This window comes from Tasmannia lanceolata, unplaced genomic scaffold (assembly GCF_043159265.1).
Source record: "Tasmannia lanceolata isolate RefF3 unplaced genomic scaffold, GAP_Taslan_0.1 ptg000015l, whole genome shotgun sequence".
NCBI classification, from domain to species: domain Eukaryota; kingdom Viridiplantae; phylum Streptophyta; class Magnoliopsida; order Canellales; family Winteraceae; genus Tasmannia; species Tasmannia lanceolata.
In genome coordinates, this window is record NW_027518692.1 from 26,519,925 (window position 1) to 26,543,544 (window position 23,620).

The following is a 23,620-nucleotide window of genomic DNA, read 5'->3' on the forward strand; positions in this document are numbered from 1 at the left end:
AAATTTAATATATCCCGATGTTTTCCCTACATAACTGGATGCTGATTGATGCGTTCAAACCTTCCCTGCACGGAATACTGGGGAAACTGGTTCCTGCTGATTCGGTTCTGGTCAGCCTGTTTGGAAATAAGGTGACAACAAGTTTCAGTTGATTATTTATATATAAAATGGCCATTATGAGCTAAAAATTGTAACACAACGAATTTTAGTTTTGGATATCTGAATAAACTTCTACTGCCAAGGTAACACTAGACATGCATGATCATCAGAATCTCAAATTTATTAACTAACTATGGTGGCCTGAAAGAAAATAGACAAGTAAGAAAACTTAAAAATGTACCCTTTTTATTTTTATTTTTATTTTTAAATGGTAGCCAATTTTATTGAGAAAAAGGGAGACCGAGGTGGTCAATACACAAAGATAGCAAAAACCATACATCAAGGAAAATGACAAAAAGAAATAAGAAAATTAAGGCGGAAGAGAGTCGAATAAAGCCAACGCATCTTTGGGAAGTACTTCTCTCTGGCAAGACTATCCGCCACCTAGTTGGCTGAGCGATGGACATGTTGAAATAGTAAAGAGGAGGAACCCACCAAATCGAAAAAAAAATGTACCCTTGTTCTTATCACAGAATGTATTATAATAAGCACATTTCATGACCACTTAATTGAAAGGTCAAATGCAGATTGAAGTTGATTCTGACTTTGTCAGAAAAAAGTCCAGATCATTGAACCTCGTAGCCAAGACCTCCAATGTGTGAAAAATAATTGACAGCAAAAATACATTTCCAAAGCATCTAACTCACGAAACTGGGATTAGAGAAAATAAAGTGTGGTCAATTCTTAGAAATAAAGAAAAAGGCTCCCACAAATGGGTCAACAATCAGAGCTAAGTTGTTTATGTCTTAATGTTTAGTCAACTAGAATAATAACAGCACATAGTATGTTCAAAGTAGTGCTGATATCATGTGACAATAACCAATATTGAGAACACAATCTTCAAAGAAACAAGAAATTAACCAGTTATTGGTTGAAATTACTAACATCCCAGAAATTCCATAGCTGATTGTGCAAGCAACTCCGTAACGGTGAAGAGCAAAAGTTCGGTTGCCCATTAAAAGCTTCAAAACTGACACCTATCTTGTTGCATTCAACACCCTCTAACGTAAATCGCACTCTCTCAAGTAGCATCCACATAGAAAAATTACCCCCTAGATTTGGTGGTTGACCAGCGGGACCCTTCAACAAATGCAAAACTCTTAGCAACAGGAAAGTAAACATAAAAACCTTCTTGCAAGGACTTTTAGAATATTAATATATACAAAAAAAAAAAAAACTGGAGAAATAAAATATTGCCAAATAAACCACAAACGAGCATTCCTTATCAAACTAAATCAATTCATAACATTTACAAGGCATTTATATATAGAAATGAACTGTCGTAAGGAACAATATAGAGCATCTAGAACATTTAGAAATATGAAATAACTCAGACCTAGAAAGTTAAATTTTAACTCCATTTCGCCTTCAATTAACAAGAATTTTAAAACCATTAACAATCATGAACTCTATTCCTTTTCGTTTTCAAGAGTAGTACAGCTAGAGCTCTAGTTTTATCAAATATGGTTTAAGACGATTATTGAATCATTTTCTATGTGTATCAACTTGAATAGCAGGATACGAAGAACCAATCACAAGATGCTGTCAATAGTGACATGTTGGAATCAGTAAACAATATTGCATGTATCCTTTTTTCACAAGGATCATAGAGGCTGTCCAAAGGGTCATTCTGACCAGTAGCAATTATTAAATTCCTGGCCCACACTATCTCCAGGCTCCAGCTTGGTGTATATCAACTAAGACTGACCTGATTCTAGAATAAGGACACATGAACACGGGTATCCAATACCATGAGATAAGACAAAAGATATGCACAAATGAATTTAACTTATAAGATACAATTAATAATAATTTAAGATAGCATCAAATACACAATGATAATTGCAAATATGTGACACTAACAAGAAAAAATGTCTGTTGCTCATATGATAGTTATTCTGACCAACACAAGTTTCCATCCAGTACGAGTATCGTAACATGTCAAAACGAAAAGGTTGAGCCTCCACAAGTATCTAGGTATCACAGTTGAAATGCTGTTTTTTAATTTATTTATTTTTTACAAGATTTCAGTAATTTCAGAAGAAACTACGGTACAAAAAAAAATGTAATTTCATTTTTTATTACCGGATTTCGGCCAAAATTGGGACCGAAACCGAAATTTAAATCCATGGGCAAGATTGCCCCATTGTGACTATTAGATTTGAAGATAAAATGCACATCTTAGTTAAAGAAACCTTCTTTGCATCTTCTTATAAAACATAATTAAATTTTGCTCCACCCTAGAGCAAAATGGTAAGAAACTTCTGAACTAAAATGAAATGGATGGCTGAAGAGAGTTGTGAAATCACTAATCTAACTACATCAGTCTATATCATGGGTAATTGCATACATTCAAGATTCTTATATCACCACCACATACCTGTCTTGGCATTACGAGATAGAAATCTTCAAATGATGGAATACTAGTATAGCCAACAAAATCGCCTATAAGGTTGACTCTTAAAAATCTATCATTTGATATCACTGTTCTATTTTCAGGGCCAACAACCACCTCCTGCCAGCAAAAAATTGTCCAAAACAATGAATACAAGTAGATCAGCGATAAATTTTGAACGAACTACATAATACTCTCGATGTAAATTATGGACTTTAACTTTTCCTTACTAACATGGAAGATATGTTGTAGAAGACGTAACATAATTCAATAATTAACTCAACCGTGCATATGAAAAATTAAAAAGTGTGATGTTACCAGAAGGAATCATTATTAATGAATCTGACAAGTGTGTGTATAGTAAATTTAGTGGATACAATGTTGTATTAGTATGTATGTATGTGGATGATATGTTGATCACCAAAACAAACATTAAGATGATAAATGAAACTATAAAATTTTTGTTCAATAACTTTGAAATGAAATACTTGGGAAAAGCTAAGGTCATCCTGTAGAGTAAAATTTGAAGACACCTAGATGAAATAATCCTATCGAAGTCACCATATGTAGAGAAAATATTTAGAGAGTTTGATCAATATGATTGTAAACCTGTGAGTACACCCTAAGAGTACAGCTAAGTAAAAGCAAAGGGGATGGTGTGAATCAAGTGGAATACTCCAGAGTTATAGGTAACTTGACCTACATAATGAACTACAGAAGACCTTATATAGCTTACGTTGTAGTAAAACTAAGCAGTAACACCTGCAACCCTGGAAAAACTCACTGGGAAGCTTTAGTAAGGGTGTTGAGATAACGTAAGGGTACTATGTACCATGGCTTACACTTTTCTAAGTATCCAACCATATTGAAAGGATACAAAGATGCAAATTGAATTTCTAGTTGAGAAACAAAGTCTAAAAGTGCAATGTGCTAACTTTAGGGAAAGCTGCAGTAGCCTGCAAATCAACAAAACAAACATACCCCAATCCACTATGGAGTCGGAGTTTATTGCTCTAGAAAAAAAACAAGGGAAGAAGCAAAATGGATTAGAAAAGTGTTTCAAAACCTAGATGCGGTTCAAAACCTGGCCAAAGAAAATCTTAATCGACTCAGTGTGGTGCGATTGAGTACTCGGTTGATGCGGCTGAGTACTCAGTTGAGGTGGTCATAATTCAGGAGTCAAAGGAGTTTTGATTAACATAGTAAGGCAAAACGAAGCATCGAACGAGAATGCGACCAAGGTAAAAATGAGTCGACACGGCCAAGTTGACGATGACACGGGATAGTATTGAAACAATGGATTAGAAACCTTCTTATGAATATTCCCATTTGGAATAAGCTCGATATTTCTAGAGTAAATATAGGTTCAAGTCCAAAATATAGCCATATTGATGCATGAATAATTCTCGTGTCTTGACGACTCAACTCAACTAAGCCTTTGTCCCAAACTAGTTGGGGTCGATATTCTCGTGTCTTGACAACTTTATTTTAAAATCACACCGAGAAATACATGTTGAAAATCATAATGCTTACTTTAAAATCATTTTAAAAATAGCCACCCCCATTATTTTAAACTTCTAGATAAATAAAATAAAGTTGTCACTTAAATCATAATGCTTACTTTAAAATCATTTTACAAATAGCCACCCCCATTTTAAAATTCAAGATAAATAAAATAAAGTTGACAGCTTTATTTTATTATCTAGAATTTTAAAATAATGGGGTTGGCTATTTTTAAAATGATTTTAAAGTAAGCATTATGATTTTCAACATGCATTTCTCTGTGTGATTTGTCCTTTTATAGCAAAAGTGCTTCCCCTTTTTTGGTGTTTTGTCTCTTGCGACAAAATCTGTCCCGTCAAGTGTGCACTAGACAACTTATGGGTTTATATAGAGAATTGGTTTCCCTAAGGCTGATATCTAAAGAGTAAAGGAGACACTTTGGGAAGAAACTTCTCACACACGAGAGTGTTGAGGGCACGAGCCAATTCGAGTTGTGGTCGTGGCCGTGGATGTCACGTGGTTTGTGTGTGTCCAGGACCCCACTTCTTTTAGTATCTTGTATCTATTCAAATTCATTTTTCTTTTATTTTTAGTGATTATAATAGCAAGCTATGTTGCATGGATCCTTTGCTCCCCTATACCGAATCCGTAACGACACGTTTTGACATGCGAATCGGACATGGATTCATGTGGGACATACCCGGAATCTTGTCGTAGTCGTGTCCTGCACAAATCCTATTTTTTCGGGGGAATCCGACACATCGTTGTCTCTTTTAGAATGCGAATCCTGTATATTGTTCTTCTAAATGCATTTTCTTCTTAACTATTTTTATATAAAAGCACAACCCTAAAACATCGACCCCCTAGTGCCTCGCCCCTCCACCCGCAAACATCGACCCCCTTCCCCCTCTCTGACTCTAAATAAAAACTCCAACACCTTAACCTCCACCCTCAATTTTTTCATGAATACACACACATATTTATAATTATAATTTTTATTTTACTTAATAAAATTACCAAATCCATGAATCCTACTAATGCAGATAGTAGGCCTAATAAGAGGCATATTTGCCCATTAGTATTTATTTAAATGTTTTAGTTTTCCATGTTATTTAGTTTCTAAGATTTTATTTCCGTGTTTAGTTTTAGGCTATGTTGTATGGATTCGGATTCGCGTGTCGGGATCTAACACGGATTCGAGGTGTTGGTTTCGTCAAACCCCAAAAAGTAGGATTCGTGGATTGGTAATTTTTAAATAAAATAAAATTTTAAATGTAGATTTTTAGCAACCGATATAAATATATGTGAGGAAAGTGTCTCTAGTTGGTTGGCTAGAGAACCTTCTCTAGTCCGCCGACCAAAAACACAGTGGGCCCACGTTGTTTGGATGATCCAAAGCATTCATTTGTTGGGCCCTTAGATAAAGTGTGCCCAAAAAATCAGCTCCATAGGATCATCCTAACCCTTCAATTTGTGGAGGTTAAAAATGGACAGATTTGTGGAGGTTTATACATGTCCATTTTAACCTCCACAAATCGAAGGGTTAGGATGATCCTGTGGAGATGATTTTTTGGGTGCACCCCATCTATGTCAGGGCCCATCAAATAAATAACTTGGATCATCCAAACAACGTGGGACCACTGTGTTTTTGGGCACACCCTCTCTATAGGGTTAATACGCGTCCATTTTAACCTCCACAAATCTAAGGGTTAGGATGATCCTATGGAGATATTTTTTGGGCACACCCTATCTATGTCGGTGCCCATCAAATGAATGATTTGGATCATCCAAACAACGTGGGCCCACAGTGTTTTTGGCCGGCGGACTAGAGAAGGTTCTCTAGTCGATCGACTAGAGACACTTTCCCCAATATATAGAGGATGAAGGGTCGAGGTCTTAGAGTTTTTATTAAGAGTTGGAGAAGAAGGGGGTCGATGTTCTAGGGTCGAGGCGCTAAGTTTTTTATTAAAAGAGTACGGGTTGTGCTTTCATATAAAAAAAAATTAAGAATGAAACATGTTTAAAGGAAAAATATGCATGATTCGCATTTTAAAAGAGATAATGATGAGTCGGATTTGCCCAAAAAAACAGGATTCGTGCGGGGCACGGCTACGACAAGAATCCGGGTGTGTCCCACGTGAATCCATGTCTGATTCGCGTGTGGAAACTGTCGACACGGATTCGGCATGGGGGCAAAGAATCCATGCAACACAGGTTTTAGGGCTTCTATTTTCCATGGAATTTTATTTCCATCCCATTGCCTATATAAAGGCCTCATTGTATTAGGAATGGGAAGTTTTGGAAGATTAATTGAATTGAGATTCTCCCCCCTACATATTTCTCTTCTCCCTTAATTTCATCTCTTCTCCTATTCTTCTTCTTTGTCTTCTCTTCTTCTTTCTCTTCTCTTCTTCCCCCATTCTTCGTCTTCTCTTCTCATTCTCTTCTCTTCTTCTTCCCTTTCTTCTATTTCTCTTCCCCGGTCCTAAATCAATTTGGTATCAGAGCGAAGGATCCAAGCTACAAAAGATCCGACCCTGAAAGTCGCAGGTAACATCCTACAAACCCAAACCCTAACCCTTCCCTACCCTCGCCACTGCGATTTTACCTTGAAATTTTATACTTGACATCCCTCCTAAGAACCCCATATGAACCAGCCCGAAACCCCTAAGCTTCACTACCGTAGGCCACCCATACCCAGGACTCGAAACACCACACTTTACTGTTTTCCATACTAGAAAACCAGCACCACCGCCCCTTCTTTAATCACCCCTAAACCTAGCCCTCTTTAATAATAAACTCTAACCAGCAACCTCTTCTTAGTTGTTGTATCCAACTGAATCTGCAACATTTTTTCACCCTTTGTTCAACCTAAAATTTCAGCCACGTTTTCATCCAAACAGCCCTAAAATCAAGGTATCCTTTATACCCTTCCGCCATAGCAATGACAACTGATTGAGCCTTAGGAATTTTTCAAAACCGATATCACATCAGTCGCTCCTAAACCCCCTTTCCTAAAGCTTGATGATTTTGCGTGTGGGCCGTATAAAGAAAGATTGAAGAAGAAGGCAGCATTCTCTCTTGAATCAAACTCATCTCTTGTTGCTGAAAGGAAGTCCCATTACTGCTGAAGGGGATCGCATCGGTCACCCGAGAGTGACCCAAGTTCACGCCAATTTTTTTTCCGGCGACTTTCCAGGCTCCAGATTTTCACTAATCTGGCACGTGCTTCTCGCAAGGAAGGACTTGTGAGTTTCCTTTTTCTTGTTGATAACTGAACATAGGTCACTTGGCTTATCTGCTATGATTTGGCCGACACTTGGAATTTATTACAGACGTACGTGTCGAGTATCCGACACAACACCCGTGTTCGCACATGTCGACACTCCTTTAGACACTTTTTAAGTGTACTGCTAGAAGTGTCAGTAACTTTATATGTATCTACGTGTGTGACACTATTTCTAGATTTTTAGGGGTTTCCATGTCATAGACCTTGTATCCGGGTCGAAACTTGGCACACGAATCTGTGTCCACAAATCATGATTATATGCACTTTCTATTTTAGCCGTGTCCCCGTTTCTAAATTTTGGGAGTTTGTCGTGTCTGACACTTCGTGTTCGTGTCCGTGTCCACAAATCATAGCTTATCTGCATGTCAAGAGAGGGTAACTTGCTTAGCAAGTTTCCACAACATAAAAGGCAAGGCAAATGCTTTTCCTTTTTTTTCATTGCCTTATACGTTACCCCCTTTTTTATTCCAATTAGTGGGTCATGTGTCCACTAAAGCGACCCCCTAAAGAAAGTAAAGATAAGGATATAGAAGGAGGCCCCCTTTCCTCCTTAGACACCTCCTTATATAGTATGGGCAATAGATTCTGACCCCTTTTTCCCTTGGGCACCTCCCTTCTTTAGATATTCATACAGGTGAAATAAAAAAGGGACAAAAGCCCACCCCCCCCCTCCTTTTTTTCCCGTGGACACCTCCTTCATTAATTTAGTAACGCATTTCCACCCTACTTTTTCCTTGGGCACCCCCCTTATCTATTAATTTTCTTCCAAAAGAGATTTTGACCTCCCATTTTTTTACCTTTAGGCACCCCAAAAAAAATCAGAAAAAAATAAAAATAAAAAAGACATAGAATCTTCACTCTCTATCTCGACTTTCTCTCTCCTCTCTCAATCACACTTTCTCTCTTTTCATTCGGGCCTTTTATACTTGAAATTTAGCCTCGTCGTCAACACGAAAGTTGTTCAGAACACCTTCAAGAGTCTATCTAGCCCACTTTTAGCAGTTAGCGCAAACACTACTTTGAGCAACTTCCATCGTCCGTCCATTTTGGTCTAACCGTTAATCCGAGCCATCCATGAGTCCAATATGAGATCCGCGAAAAGCATTGTGTTCCATTCGACATAACGGGTATATCGGATAGTTGATTTCATTTTTTGACACCAATCCCAATGGCCCCATCATTTGTTCCATATTTTGATGGGTATGACGATCGATGCTCTAGATGCATATCATGAGACGACAAGCCCAGTCGTTATGGAAACGCATAGTGACTGACCGTCGTCACATAGGTGATCCTCCATTCCGTCAATGGGAGTAGGTTTGTGATGGGTTTATGGGTCTTTATGCAATATTGACATATCAATATGAAAAGAAGATTGTTGTGTGAAGAAGCAGCTCATCGTAAACGAGAAGCTGCAGCCCGACATGAAAGAGAAGCCGCAGCTCGTCGTAAACAAGAAGCCGAAATTGAAGCAGGCAACAGATATTTAGAGTGTCACATGCATGAGAAGGAAGTTACTAACACTATTGAGGAGGAGCTGGATGCCATTGTTTGTGAGACCGTTATAGATGTTGAGCCTATGATTATGTCAGATACAGAATCCCTGATGGCTGATACAGAGTCAGAGATGGCAGATATAGAGCCAGAGATGATGAGGCCAACGTCAACAACCATGGCGATTCAGAGATTTTCCCAAGACCGATTGTTGAGCATCTAGAGAGACAGCTTGACACTTCCACAATCAAGGCAGATATTGTGGCAGAGCCACGTGAGGTTGATCCATTGACAGAGCCGGCTGAGAACCGTCATGAGTCAGAGGCGAGTGACCTAACTGACAAGACATTATCTGATACAGATGATCGAGAGCATATTGTTGAGGATTGTCCTATCTTTGAGCCGATTGAGCAGATTGTCGAGCTTTGTGCTGACACAGAGGAGCTTGTTACGCAGATTGATCCAGAGATCTTAGCATTTGCAGAGATTGGTTCAGATGGGCCAGATGAGACTATAAAGCAGAGTATTATTGAAAAGTTTTGCCGAGGTTTGCTAGAGATTGACCTTATAGAGCATGGATTGATGCTACCCATGGCCATCACTCCAGTGCATGAGAAGTGCGTTGCTATATTCCCTGCCGCATTACTTGTCAGGGGAGGTTCATCTCTTTATGGTCCTCCATGGATGATATCTTCTATATCACTACGTTCGCGTTCCATACCACTTTCATAGATAGCACGAGCATTCTACGGCATTCGAGACTACAACGAATTGCGACTCCTGCTGCTTCAATGGGTCGTCTTATGTATTTGATCCATGCAGATTAGAACTCAAGAGCAAGTTCTTTTCAAGAGGGGGAGAATGATGCAGATAGTAGGCCCAATAAGAGGCATGCATATTTGCCCATTAGTATTTATTTACATGTTTTAGTTTTCCATGTTATTTAGTTTATAGGATTTTATTTCCATGTTTTTAGTTTTAGGGCTTTTATTTTTCATAGAATTTTATTTCCATCCCCTTGCCTATATATAGGCCTCATTATATTAGGAAGGGGCAGTTTTGGATGATTAATTAAGTTGAGATTCTCCCTCTACAGATTTCTCTTCTCCCCTAATTTTCTCTCTTCTCCTATTCTTCTTCTTCCTCTATTCTTTCTCTTCTCTTCTTCCCCCTTTCTTCTTCTATTCTTCTCATTCTATTCTCTTCTTCTCTTCTTCTTCCCTTTCTTCTATTTCTCTTCCCCGATCCTACATCACCTACTTTTTTTGAATTTGTTGAAACCGACACCTCAAATCCTTGTCGGATCCCGACACACAAATCTGAATCCATGCAACACAAATCACAAGAGAGTGACTTGTGGTCACAAATCTATGCGTGATTAGTGAATTTTGCTTGGGCCTGATGCATTATAATACAGAGGATTTGTTACATGCTAAAAAGAAAATCCTAATCAAGGTTTTAAATTTCGGTTTCGGTTTCGGTTTCGGTTTCGGTTTCAGTGTCGGGTTTCTGTCACCACTGAAAGGTTTCAGGCCGAAATCATGTAAAAATATGATTATGATTTCTTTTTCTTTTTTTTATGTCAACCGAAATGTCTAAAATTTCAGTGTAAATTTCGGCGATTTCAGTGGGAATTTTGGCTATTTTGGTGAATATTTCATAAATTTCAGTAGGAATTATAACATTTCGGTGGACTTTTTTAAAATTTCGGTGTATCTATTTAAAATTTCGGTGGAAATTTTGTAAAAAAAGGCTAAAAACGAAATTTCAGACTTTTCTCCAAAATTTTGGAATTTCGATGACATTTCGCCGAAATCTTGTAAAGAAACGACTTCATGTAAATTTCGTTTCGGTCGCGGCCGAAACCGAAATAAACATTTCGGCCGAAATTTAAAACCATGATCCTAATGCATTATAATACAGTGGATTTGTCACATGCTAAAAAGATCTACCATCCACTTGATCAAGGCCTCCAAAAAGAAATAGTCAATTTTTAAAGGATAGCGGTCCTTTCTGCCAGGCCTAATCAAGGGCTAAGGATCATTTGTTCACGATGGGGATGGTCTAGACTGGTGGTGATCAACAAGAACAATGATTCTAATCATCAAACATATGTCAGGTGTACAACTAAATATTTGGTTCCCAAAAAAGCAAAAACAAGAGACGCAGTGATAGGCCAAGTGAACAAAATGTCATAATGATAACTACTAACATCCATACTGTATCCTACGAAGGTTGATGTCAGATCACTATTTAAAGGATGAGAAATAGCAAGTTTTCTACCATTATGTCACCAACGCCCAACACATTGTGTATAACTAAAGTTATCTGAAATTAAATCGAAAAATGAGAAACAATACTGATTATGTTATGAAAAAGAAAGGAATCTAAACATTTCAAATTAAGAAAATCAACAATAGGAATTTGCTCAAAAAGCATGGAAATTGTCATAATGAAGAACAAAATGTCATAATGATAACTATTAACATCCATACTATATCCTAAGGAAGGTTGATGTCAGATCAGTATTTAAAGGACGAGAAACAGAATGAGAAACAGTAACTTTTCGGCCATTATGTCACCGACGCATTGCGTATTAGTCAAGTGATCAGAAATTAAATTGGAAAATGAGAAATATTACTGATTATGTTGAGGAAAAACAAGGAATCTAAACCTTTCAAATTAAGAAAATCAACAGTAGAAAAGTGCTCAACAGCATTGAAATTGTGACAAAAGATGCAATCCAATGAGATTGGAACAGATCATAGCCAATAAAATGATTTGACTTATTCAGATTATAGAAAAAACTAAAATATGTTGTCTCAACGCACCGATACTTTTGTTCCTGTCTTCACTTCAATTCGAACATTAAATCCTAGGGACCGCCTTCCAATACTAAAAACATGGAACCTTTTAGCACAAAAAAGAAAGAAAAAGAGATTATTTTTTGCAACAGCTCCAAGATTTAGCACAACAAGCATGTTGAAAAGTATAAAGACCACTCGATCTCACAAGCCATAGAAATGGGCAGTACTATATAAAAAAATGTGTACTGGATGGATATGATTATAAAGAACATGTGTCTAGCACATGCTATCCATAATACTTGTCCTGGATTTGAATTTTGGTTTGGTACGGTTCAGAATGTGTAATAGGTAAATTGCCTACTAAACCTGGTTTGCACAGTTAGGAAAGAATAAACAATAGCAGAATATTTAGTAAAGTAAATGATCTTAACAATAGGAAAATAAATGAGCTTAATTTTATTCTGACGAAAAAAATTTATTTGTCATAACTCAACTACAAAATACTGAAGTGAACACAATGATTTTTTTTCCTCTTCTTATTTGCGATCATTGTTTTGAAAATCTTATGATTTACGATTCAAATCAAATCCTATGGATTTCGATTTGAGTCCCATGATTTAATCTTAATTTCTATGAATCTTGTGATTTTCTATAGATTCAATTGTAAATCGTAAGATTCATGCAATTTATCCAAATTAAGTTTTGCATAAAATAATAGCTTTCTTTCAAAAGATCCCATTTTCCTTTTGCACTAGGAGAAGCCAAGGTTTTAAATTTCGGTTTCGGTCATCACAAAAGCGGAAACATTTGGTTTCGGAAGAAATTTCTGTGAAAATCTTGTAAAATCACATAAACGCGCGGAACATATGCAAATTATGAAAGTTTTTAATCTTCTAAAAAAACATGTACAAATGATGAAAATTTAAAATGAAACTTTGGGAAATGCTAGAATAAACACAAATAAATACTTAGAACACATCACATAATCAACAAAATCATCCATAATGGCTTAATCACATCGAACACCTAGTGACATGCATTATCGCGCATGTCTATCACAATAAAGTCAATAAAGAAGTACAATTTAAGTATAAGAAAGTACAATGACCAGTCTCCCCTCTAAGGAACCATACTCTATGTCAATACAATATAGAGTTACGAGGTATTATTGGTCTCATGCCGATCTGACATCCCATGCATAAGATATGGTTGTTTTGTTGTTCCGACTATCATTCTCTATATTAATGAAATAAAATGAAATGCAAATAATAACATCTTTCCATTTTTTTTTTTGCCGCTCTAACTATCTCAATCAAATTTTGGTCGAATTTTGGGAATTTCTATCGAATTTCAGGGAAATAATGACGTTAAAGGAAATCATGTAAATTTTATTTCAGTGGGGATGAAAATGAAAACATTTCAGTCATTTCGAGGAAATTTCAGAGAAATTTAAAACCATGGGAGAAGCCTTCTAAAACCTCTCGTGAGAAAGAAGATGGAGGAGGAGAAGTTCGAACGAATCGAACTAGTTTTGAACCAGTCAAGCACATTGCATGTGTATGAGGGCATTACTTACATCAATGAGGGAGACAACTATAATGAGGACACCAACGAGGACTTACCGATTTTTTATAGTTGAAATTGGTCATTCGGTGTTTGAGACTTTGAGAATTTATATGATCTTGCGTCTTTTATTATTTTTAAGATTAATACCCAATATGCATGTAGCTGGATGGAAAAACGATGATCAGTATGTGGCAAGTTTGTTAGCAAACAATTCATATTATGATGCTGAATAATTAATCATGGTGTTTCTATTTAAATCAATAGATCTAGATGAAAAACGAACAATTGATTATTTTATTATTCTCTAATTTGTTTAAGATATTTTATATGAGAAAACAGTTCACGCGCTCGAGCGCAGATAGCTTATTTGCGCTCGAGTACAGGAAACAAGGGTGGGCCCACATTGTTTGGGTGATCCTAAGCATTCATTTGAGAGGCCCCATAATGGATGGGGTGTGTACTAAAAATCAGCTCCACTGGATCATCTTAGGGTGTCCATTTGTGGGGAAGAAAATGGACAGATATTGTTTGTCCACAAATCTGCCCATTATGGGGTGATTTGTGGGGAAGAAAATGGACAGATACTGTTTGTCCACAAATCTGCCCATTTTGTCACCCCATAAATGGAAGGGTTAGGATGATCCGGTGGAGCTGATTTTTGGTACACACCCCAACCATGATGGGGCCTTTCAAATGAATGCTTAGGATCACCCAAAAAATGTGGGTCCACCCTTGTTTCCTGCACTTGAGCGCAAATAAGCTATCTGAGCTTGAGCGCAGGAACTGTTTACTCATTTTATATATATATATATATGTGTGTGTGTGTGTGTGTGTGGGATTTGCTAGAGTCCATCGCAGAAGGCTTTTTGTGGATGGTCTGTTGCATCTGACAGCAGCCACAAAGGCTCACTTTTCAGCTGAGTTTGTCTTCATTCAAAAGGTGGCTGCTGTCAGATGCAACAGATCATCCGCGAAAAGCCTTCTACAATGGACGCTACCAAATCCCATATATAATTTACGATGCGATTTACAATCTGAAACGATTCGACCACTATTAGGATTTATGATTCGATTACAATTTTAAGAACATTGATTGCAAAAAAAATCAAAGCGGACTCAATTATTTATTTAATGTACATCAGCATTGCCTTCGTCCTACTCTAAGAACTTGTCACCAAACAATGGGGTATTCTGTGATTTCAGTAAGTTATGTAGTGTAAGCCCAGTACACTAAAAAAGGAGAAATTGGTTTTACCTGTTTTGATCTGTTCTCCTTCCACTTATCAAATAGGCATCCAAAATGTGTCAAAGCCTGAAGTTCAAAAGCCTTCTAAGCATGCCAAAAAAAATGGCGGCCCAGTGCACAAGGCTCCTGCCATTGCGGGGTTTGGGAAGGGCTAGATGTATGCAGCCTTACCCCTGCTTTGCAGAGAGGCTGTTTCTGTGACTCAAACCCATGACCACCAGGTCACAATGGAGCAACCTTACCGTTGCACCAAGGCTCGCCCTCTTAAGCATGCAAAAAACTAAAGAAAAAAAAACAGTCATGCATATCTAGATTTCATAACTAGTATAATTAACATCTGAAATTTCTCATCCAAATAATAGGAACTTGGAAAACGAAACATTAAGATATTAATCTTCATGATATCACATGATAGAGTTTTTATATGGTGCTCGACCGTCAAGTACCATGAAAGCGGTACCTCCCTTGATATTTAATCCAACAGCAGTGCACTTTTTAAGAGGCTGCTGTTGGATCAAATATCAAGGGTGGTAAGTTTGACAGACCACCTTCATGGGCTTCAAGGTCGGCCACCATATAATATCTCCACATGATAACTCATAGACAAGCAATGTAAGACAGCGCCAAAACATAGTTACACAAATAAAATGTTAACCATACCAATCACCTGGAAATCGGAGACAATGTGCAGTGTTGGCCTTCCCTTTCAACAACTTATCAACTATTCAAAAGCAAAAATGGTTTGTCAAAAAAGCAAAGCACATACATATAAATGTAACAGCCATGAAAAGTAATAAGAGGCAAACCACACTTACAAACGTTTCCACATGAGGAAGGCGCACGACGCCAAGGCCCACAAGGACAACAAATCGGCTATTAAGAAAGACAACAGAAAATGGCAACAAGAAAAGCTCTCACAGAATAAGTACAAAGAAAAAAATCAGGACAAGAAATGCATGTCTGGATAGTTAAACAGACTGAGAACTTTGTTGGATTCCAAGTATTCAAAAATTACAAACAAAAAATTCCAAGTATTCAATAATTACAACCAAAACATACACAATGACAGTAAATGTTGGAGAACAAGAATAGCTGTGCACACAACAATGTGCATGCTTTGCTAACACTTCTTAATTGTGAAATTACCAATTGCTCCAAAAGCTTAAGTTATTGGATATGGTGTCATTTAATCTTTTATACTTTAACGCTAAAACCCCCCGCGGCCACGCCCACGTGTCCCCACTTTTTAGGTTTGGCCTCTTTTGGGTTGGTCATTACATGTGGATTTTTAATTTCAAGGAGTTTTGAACTTAGGATCTTTGCTCTGATACCCCTCACGTGTTGCCCCTTTTTTTAGGGTTGGCCTACACGTGGCAAATGTGACCCTCTTTTGGGTTGGCCATTACATGTGGATTTTTTTTTTTAATATCAAGGAGATTTGAACCCAGAACCATTACTCTTGTTAAGGTATAAAAGATTAGATACTTCCTTTCTCCAACAGCTTAAGCTTTTGGAGACATTGGTAAGTTTCCACATGGTATCAGAGCCAAAGGTCCCGAATTCAAACATCCTTGTTATAAAAAATCCACATGAATTGGTCAACCCAAGAAGTGGGGCCACATGTGCCATGTGTTTGCCAAGTAGGCCACACGTGAGGGGGAGTGTTAAGGTATAAAAGATTAGATACTGCCTTTCTCCAACAGCTTAAGCTTTTGGAGACATTGGTAAGTTTCCACAACTCAGATACCATATGAAACGACCAATTACTCCAAAAGCTTAAGCTATTGGATATGGTGTTATTTAATCTTGCAAGGTCCTTTTCATAGGGAAGAAAAATATAAAAGGAACAATTATATAGAATTCTTGAAGAAATACATCAAATGTAAACTGAGCACACAAACAATAACAGGCAATGAAATAGCATCAAAATCCAGGGTGAAATTAGATGCAAAATGTTGCATATCTCACCTTAGTAATCTCAATAAAGTTGCCATTTTGATCTCGCAACCTAACAAATGCATATGGAAATCATTAGCACAACATCCACAACAGAGAGGATGTAAACCAGAAACAGGGTAAAACCAGATTCAATATGCAACTCCAAATTAATTTCTCTTTATAACAATCGATCATTCATTGGGAATAAACTTTGTAGAAACAGGTCTATTTTTTTCTAGAAGAGGACCATAAAACTATTGTGCTTGAAATGAGTTGATAAATAAAAAAACAGAAGGTAAGTTATGATTTTAGAATAAATAGTTAAATTTTAAAAGTCCAAGCTCTATAAATTTTTGCAAATGGAACCATTAACTATCCAACATCATACACAAATAAGACTCCATTAACAAACAAAATCCACAAAATTACTTGCCTCTCACACATTTTAACAACTCCAGCGCCGGCATCTGGCTCACATTTGCGTGTCTTGACATAATACTCCTCCGGTTTATAAGGAACGTCCTGGAAAATGTTAGGACTTGAATATTAAATTGAACGGATTAGACAATTTCAAAGTGGACAAGATATAAAGATCACATGGAAATTGAGTTAACTGGTACACAGAAATCCATAAATTCTACAAGTCCTTGAAAACTAAACAATATGACTCGGTTTATACCACCTAAACCATTCCTCTTGTATACGAGAGATTAAAAAAAAAAAAACATATTAGACAAGGAAATCATCAAGAACATAATATGATATATAAATCCAAGTATAATTGGTCTAGTTGGATACAACTATAGTATACAGATAAATCTTAAATCAAGTAGCTAAAAATTGATGATAAATGCATTTTCTGATATAAAATTTGTAATAAATATCAAACTGACTCTATAAAATACCCATTAAAGCAGTTAATTACATTCAAATGCAGCAAAATGGAAGAGTGTGATGTTACAGGGAAAGTATCTTATATATTTCAATTTTCCATGGGTAGAAAGAATGAGTGACCCATGAACCAGGATTTATGTACTTCAATTTAGACTACTTGGGTCCCATGGCATAACTTATGCATGTCCATTTGCCATTGGTTGAACAAACAGGTCAAAAATTAAGTTGTAAGATCTGGGGTTGCAACATGGGTTGGGTTTTACCCGACCCGCATTGACCCGACCCGAAAATAACATGGGTCGGGTTTAGAAATCATGGGTCTTGGGTAGGGCCAGGTTTAAAGAAAAAACCCGACCCGAGTCATATGGGTGTACTGTGACTTTCTTAAATATATCTTGAATAACATAGCAAATCATTTTCCAATATATTTATACAATTGTTTTCATTGAGGTGATCATGTATTTTATGTGAAAATATAGTGTCCTTAAATTTATACACTTGATGACATAAATTTAGAGATTGTTGATGTGAAGATTTGTATTTTTTTCTACAATCTTTAAAATTAGTCAATATTCTACGCTGAAAAATGAAAACCCGACCCGACCCGAGAAACTAACTTGGGTAGGGTAGGGTAGGGTTTACAAATCTCGGGTTTTTCTGTAAAAAATCAGACCCGACCCGAACCGAGATAATTCTCGCGTAGGGTAGGGTGTTGCAAAACCCGACCCGCCCGACCCGAGTTGCACCCCTAGTACTAAGATCCATCCAACCATCTATCCTCAGCTACCAAGAACACCAATTTAGAGGTGTCTAAAAATGGTTATGTGTAAGGCAGAGGTAGATTGTATCTGGACTAGGAATTTCAATGGAAACCACTAATCAGTTATGCAAGTTCCAGTACACGTATGTAAAAAAAAAAAAAAAAAAATTCCCGTACACGTATGTATGTGATCTCGTACAAGGCATATGCAGCAGATTTGTTAACTGTTATGACTGGCGGTGCTCGCAAGGTTTGCATCTTCTGAGTTCTGTTCTCCTCTGCCTCCACCAATTCTGCAACAATGGAAGCCTCTCCACCACTCTGTAGAATAGCAAACATGTGAATCCATATTAAAATTCACATACAAATTTGATATTGATACAGAAGATATAGAGATTGACGGAGAAAGTTCAAAAATGAAAGAGTTCATAAGAATTATGAGAGATCCTTCTTCACTATATAGACTAGAAAATTTCCATTTCTTACCAAAAAAAAAAAAAAATTTGACTTCTGTAGGCAATGCATGAAGAGACCAGAGGTTTGCATGTACAAAATTACAGCATAAAGTCGAGAATTAGCAAGGTTTCCAGAGAAAAGTAGAATATAAAAACCAAGATTTATAGAACAACCAACAACTATAATGCCACTCTTCAGTGAAAATCCAAGCACAGGAAAATTGAATTACTCAAAAATAATTCAGAATTTATAAAAGGTATGTATCAATTAGCAGTGTAAAAAGAATGAATAGCCCTTACTAGTTAAATATTGAAAAAGTTTTGGACTACCCATCAAGCTAGAGCATGCAATCCAGGACTCCTAACTTGCCATGAGAAGACAAAGTTTCTTTCCTATATCTTTAACAAACATATCAAGATCATCAGTCCTGAATCCTGATGTAATGTTAAAATCTTGCACAAAATGGCAGTTTGGATTCCAACTAATTTTGTGTAACATAGGACTACCCAAAATGTGCATGTCCCTTTTTTGTTGACAATGCGATAATGTGGTGATAACACTACTATCTCGCTAAGCAACAGTTTAAGCCAATTGAACTCACAGGCAATAGTAACCAAAATGTATTATACACTACATGTGCTTCAAATCTTATCCTAAGCATACCTGAACCCTAAGCTTTTGCTTAAAAACTATAGAAATTCTGGTGTGTGCAGGTTAAAGTCCATGATGCATCATACATCCAAAATTGCAAGCAATGTCCAAATCTCCATTCTGCTGGAAATAGCTATTGTTAAGGCATAGGATTCATCGTGCCAGGTTCAAAGCAGATACCACCCGAATGGATTGGAGAACAATCCACTATTCCCAAGCCGCAAGTCCATCCAAAGCATTCAGCAAGTCGCTGCGAGACTCCCGGCAGAGGGATACACCACATCGTCCTGCCAAGGAATGTTGTGTTGCCTTCCAGAGGAGAAAAGGTCTGAATAGGCATTGAAGATTCTGCTTTTTTTTTACTACTTCCATTGAAGAAATTAGATAACATTCCAACATCAAAAGTCCCTGGAAAATCCATATTTTCTTTTTCATGGCAGGTAAATCCCTGCTTTCTTAACTTTGAAACCCGGTATTGTCTTTACACCCCCTTGTAAAAGCTAAAGGGATTTCGCCTCTATAAACCTTCGATCATTTCCTTTCTTTGTTGATTTTTTTTTCAAAGAAATCCATTTTCTGTTTAATGATTTTTCAAGTGAGGTCTCTGCAAGCTTGGGAGCATTTGGCAGCGGTTATGCAGTTGGATTTAGCATAGGTCAATTTATTATGATAGATAAAGTTAGAGCAAGTGATTTTAATGATTTTTTCGGTAGATCAAGTTAACTTGGGCGGAGTCACTAGTGTGGTCAATAGATCAATTTATTCACATTATGATTGCCAACCACAACAAAGATTATGGTGCTTTCTTCTTTTTTTATATGAAAAATAGGGTTCGTATGCACATCTAGATGAATAGTTAAGCAACCTTTAGCAGCATCATATTTTGGTTATCAATGCCTTGGACTCTCTAGAATACTAGAACAGGTGGAATGTATTTCTATTTCCTGCACTTAGCAGGAATAAAACCTTTAGATTAACTGCCACAGTAAATTGACATATGGAAATAGGAGAACAAATAAACAGTATTTCAACAGATAAGGTACCATCAAAAATCAAAACCATATTATTGATCCTTAACAGTTGAGGAAGACTCACCGATCCACTAGGCACTGCCATATTCACAACGATCTTCTTCCTGCAATCCAATTCCTCGGAGTTGGAAAGCTTCTCACATTTCTCGATCTTCGATTTAGAAAGGATCTCCACTCCAATTAAACATTCGGGAATGAGAAAGCAAAGAAGGAAGAAAAGCAGCCGAATTTGCTTTCTTCCTAGCCGCATCTCCATCTTTGAAAAGGGAAGAGACATGTTAGCCTTCTAATTCCACAAGCTCTTAGAAAACTAGAGTATCAATTCCGTAAAGAAAATATAGGCTTTAGGAAGAAGGGAAAAAATCAAAATAATGAAACAGAAAAGGAGAAGAAAAAAAAGTACAAACCAAGCTTGAATCAAATTCTGGTGATAAACAAAATCATAAAAAGGAGAAAGGGAAACGTGATCAAGCAACAGAGAATTCGTATGAAACCTTCATAAACAGATTTATCTGCGTTCGAAAATTATGATAAAAAGAAGAAAGGTTTCATAAATATTGTTTCCTCTTTCACAAAAAAGCTCTACAAAACACGCTGTAAAAGATCAAATTAGTACCCTTCACCAACAAAACAAGCTAGGGTTTTCGATGAACACCCATCCACCCACATATCATCAACACCCATCCACCAACATATCATCAAAACCCACATATCATCGACACCCATCCACCCACATATCATCCACACCCAACAACGAAACTATTATATCAGAACCACCAATGCAGAAAACAAGAATCTTAAAAATCAGTCCAGTAACCCATAAGCTGCAATTCCATTGCAAAAACATAACAATCCGAACCCTACTGTAAAAAAAACAGCAAAAAAAGTTGAAAAATAGTGAAAAAATCGAAAATCATGAACCCGTACTGTACAACAAAAACCCAAAAAGTTCAAAATCAGTGAAATCTACAACCCCATTGGAAATACCCCAAAATTCATAACCCAAATGTAAAAAAAGAGAAAAGAAATTACAAATCAATGATATAACACATAATCTGAAACTACATTGCAAAAAACAAAACAATATGAACCCCTACTCTACAAAAAACACCCAAAAAAATCAAAATCAGTGAAAAGAAACCCAAAATCTACAATCCCATTGCAAATACCCCAATATTCAGAACCCAAATGTACACAAAGACCCATAATCTGCAACTCCATTGAAAAAAAACCCAACAATCCGAACCCATAGATCCGAAACAATAAAAAACCCAACAATCCGAACCCAGATCTGCAATCCCATTGCAAAATCAGTGTAGAAATCCAAAATCTGCAACCCTATTACAAAAACCCCATAAATCCGAACCCAAATTTGTTAAATGTGTGAAAAACCCCCAAAAAAAACCCTAGATCTGGAAAAAAAATCACAAAAAGGAGGGACAGAGAGAGAGAAGAGGGAGTGGGGTACCTTGCCGGAGAGGAGGCGGAGAGGAGCCGGAGAAGGAGCCAGAGAGGAGCCGGAAAAGATGCTTCAAAAGGAAAAAAACCTCACCGTTTTCGTCGTCTGCTTCGTCAAAGCAACAGAGGGAGTGACGAAGAGAGAGAGAGAGAGTGTGAGAGAGAGAGGGACGTACCGACCGGAGACGAGCCGGAGAAGAAATACCTCACCGTTGGTCGTCTGCTTCGTCGAGGGAGTTTTTCGCGCTTTTTCTTCTTCTCAAACCTTTTTTCGTTTAAAAATGCTTTGGCCCCGCTTCGGCGTCCCACTATCGTCGTGCAAGTTTTTTTTATGGACCCCACCCCACGCCTCTTTTGGTGCGTGTTTGGACGAAAATGCCCTTTCAAACCGTTAGCTTCAGTTTTCAACTTTGTCGCTTTGCTGTTTTATTATTCTCGAGTCAAATAAGAATAAATCGCAAGAAAAACAGACTCGAACTGCTACGAAGACTCGCGCTTGTCACGGAGCTTCGAAACAGGCTACTCTATTGTGCCACGTACCCATAATATTCAATTGGTTTGATAAAATGACTAATATACCCCTAGGTGGGTATGCATGTCCCCCGTTACGAAGGCTGTTTGGGATGTATCTTCACCCGAGCGTGTCTTCTGGATCATTTCCCTTGTTGTTATTTATTATGGGAGTGATAAATTGACCCCCAAATATCTTAAATAGACCCCCTATTTCTCTCTCACTCTCTCACAGACATAGGGGATCGATTTAAGATATTCGGGGGCCTATGTCTCTGATAGAGAAAGAGAAATAGGGGGTTGATTTAAGATATTTGAGGGTCAATTTATCACTGCTCATTTATTATTGGGAGATGATATTTTCACCCCTAGTACGTATTCGCCCCCATTTAACGTGAATAGTGGGCAACTTTAACACTTTTTTATGTCAAATCAGGTTAGAAGTGAATAGAACTTCGCTCGTTAGGAGAAAGTTCCTTTAGCACAAACAGGTATACTGTCTACTCCTATCTCTTAGAATAGCAACACATGCCATAATTTTACTTGGCCACGTATTTGTACTGAAAGAACTTCCTCCTAACCGTACTGGAGCGAAGTTTTATTCATTAGAATTGGGGCAAATGAGTACTGCAGGGAGATGAAAATATCATCCCCCTTATTATATCTTGGTCATTTCCCAAAAAAGTGCATGTCTAATTTTGGTACAACAGATATGACGGGACAGGATGGAACTCGGGCCAAGATGTCCAATGTGGCCTACTTAGGGGTACAACTCGGCGGGTCTGACCTGAAAAATACTTCAAACACAACCTGTGAAATTTTCGGGTTGAACACAACATGTTCGGATCGAGTCTGACTCGAGTTACACCCCTAGGCCTCCCCTAATAAGATCTACTCATAATGTTTGATGCTCTGGAGCTTTATAATGGGGTTGGCAGTTGGCCGAAATAAAAGAAAATGAAAAGCATCAGGACACATCACACATTTATGAATTGAACATCCACAACAAATGGGCTGTTGATATTAAATTGCTGCAATCGAGCAATCTTAACCACCAAGTTCTTGACCTTGGCACACATGCTTTAAACAAAATAGTGGGCAATATTCACATTTAACGGGCATTATTCTATTTACTATCAGATTTCTTTATGTTCGCTCGTTGCGGCATATGAGAATGTTCGCCACCTCATTGTATTACAATAAGGTCACATGCTGCTGATTCTCAAACTTAGATAAGGCAACTAAGATCATCTGTATATGATGAGCGCTGTCCAGCCTTCGGTTGATCCAAACTGTCCACCTTAGACGGATCTCTTGATGCTTCCAAAAACCATGCAGATTGAATGATCCTATCTGATCAACAGCGCCTATGTTTGGCAATCATGGTTTTTTTTTTGCACGGGATATTAGTTTATTGTAAAGAGATGAGTAGGGAGAGTGAGGAAGGAAAAGAATTGAGAGAG

The 23,620-nt window shown here is 37.4% G+C and overlaps 1 protein-coding gene across 3 annotated transcripts in view; it reads right to left on the reverse strand.

The window, feature by feature from the left end:
* HAP2 (hapless 2) overlaps positions 1 to 21,937 on the reverse strand; it is a 36,122-nt gene extending 14,185 nt beyond the window's left edge. For 2 of the 3 annotated variants that reach the window (XM_077355109.1, XM_077355111.1), the window contains exons 1-11: positions 21,658 to 21,937; positions 20,254 to 20,445; positions 18,229 to 18,372; positions 16,831 to 16,919; positions 16,428 to 16,467; positions 15,275 to 15,332; positions 15,120 to 15,180; positions 11,672 to 11,750; positions 2,540 to 2,674; positions 1,045 to 1,239; positions 36 to 116 (exon numbers count right to left, since the gene is read on the reverse strand). In XM_077355109.1, coding sequence (XP_077211224.1) covers positions 36 to 116; positions 1,045 to 1,239; positions 2,540 to 2,674; positions 11,672 to 11,750; positions 15,120 to 15,180; positions 15,275 to 15,332; positions 16,428 to 16,467; positions 16,831 to 16,919; positions 18,229 to 18,372; positions 20,254 to 20,445 — 1,074 coding nt within the window. In that variant the 5' untranslated portion in view covers positions 21,658 to 21,937. The remainder of the gene's footprint in view (positions 1 to 35; positions 117 to 1,044; positions 1,240 to 2,539; positions 2,675 to 11,671; positions 11,751 to 15,119; positions 15,181 to 15,274; positions 15,333 to 16,427; positions 16,468 to 16,830; positions 16,920 to 18,228; positions 18,373 to 20,253; positions 20,446 to 21,657) is intronic. The other variant, XM_077355110.1, reaches the window with a different exon arrangement.
* Positions 21,938 to 23,620: the final 1,683 nt, after the last annotated feature.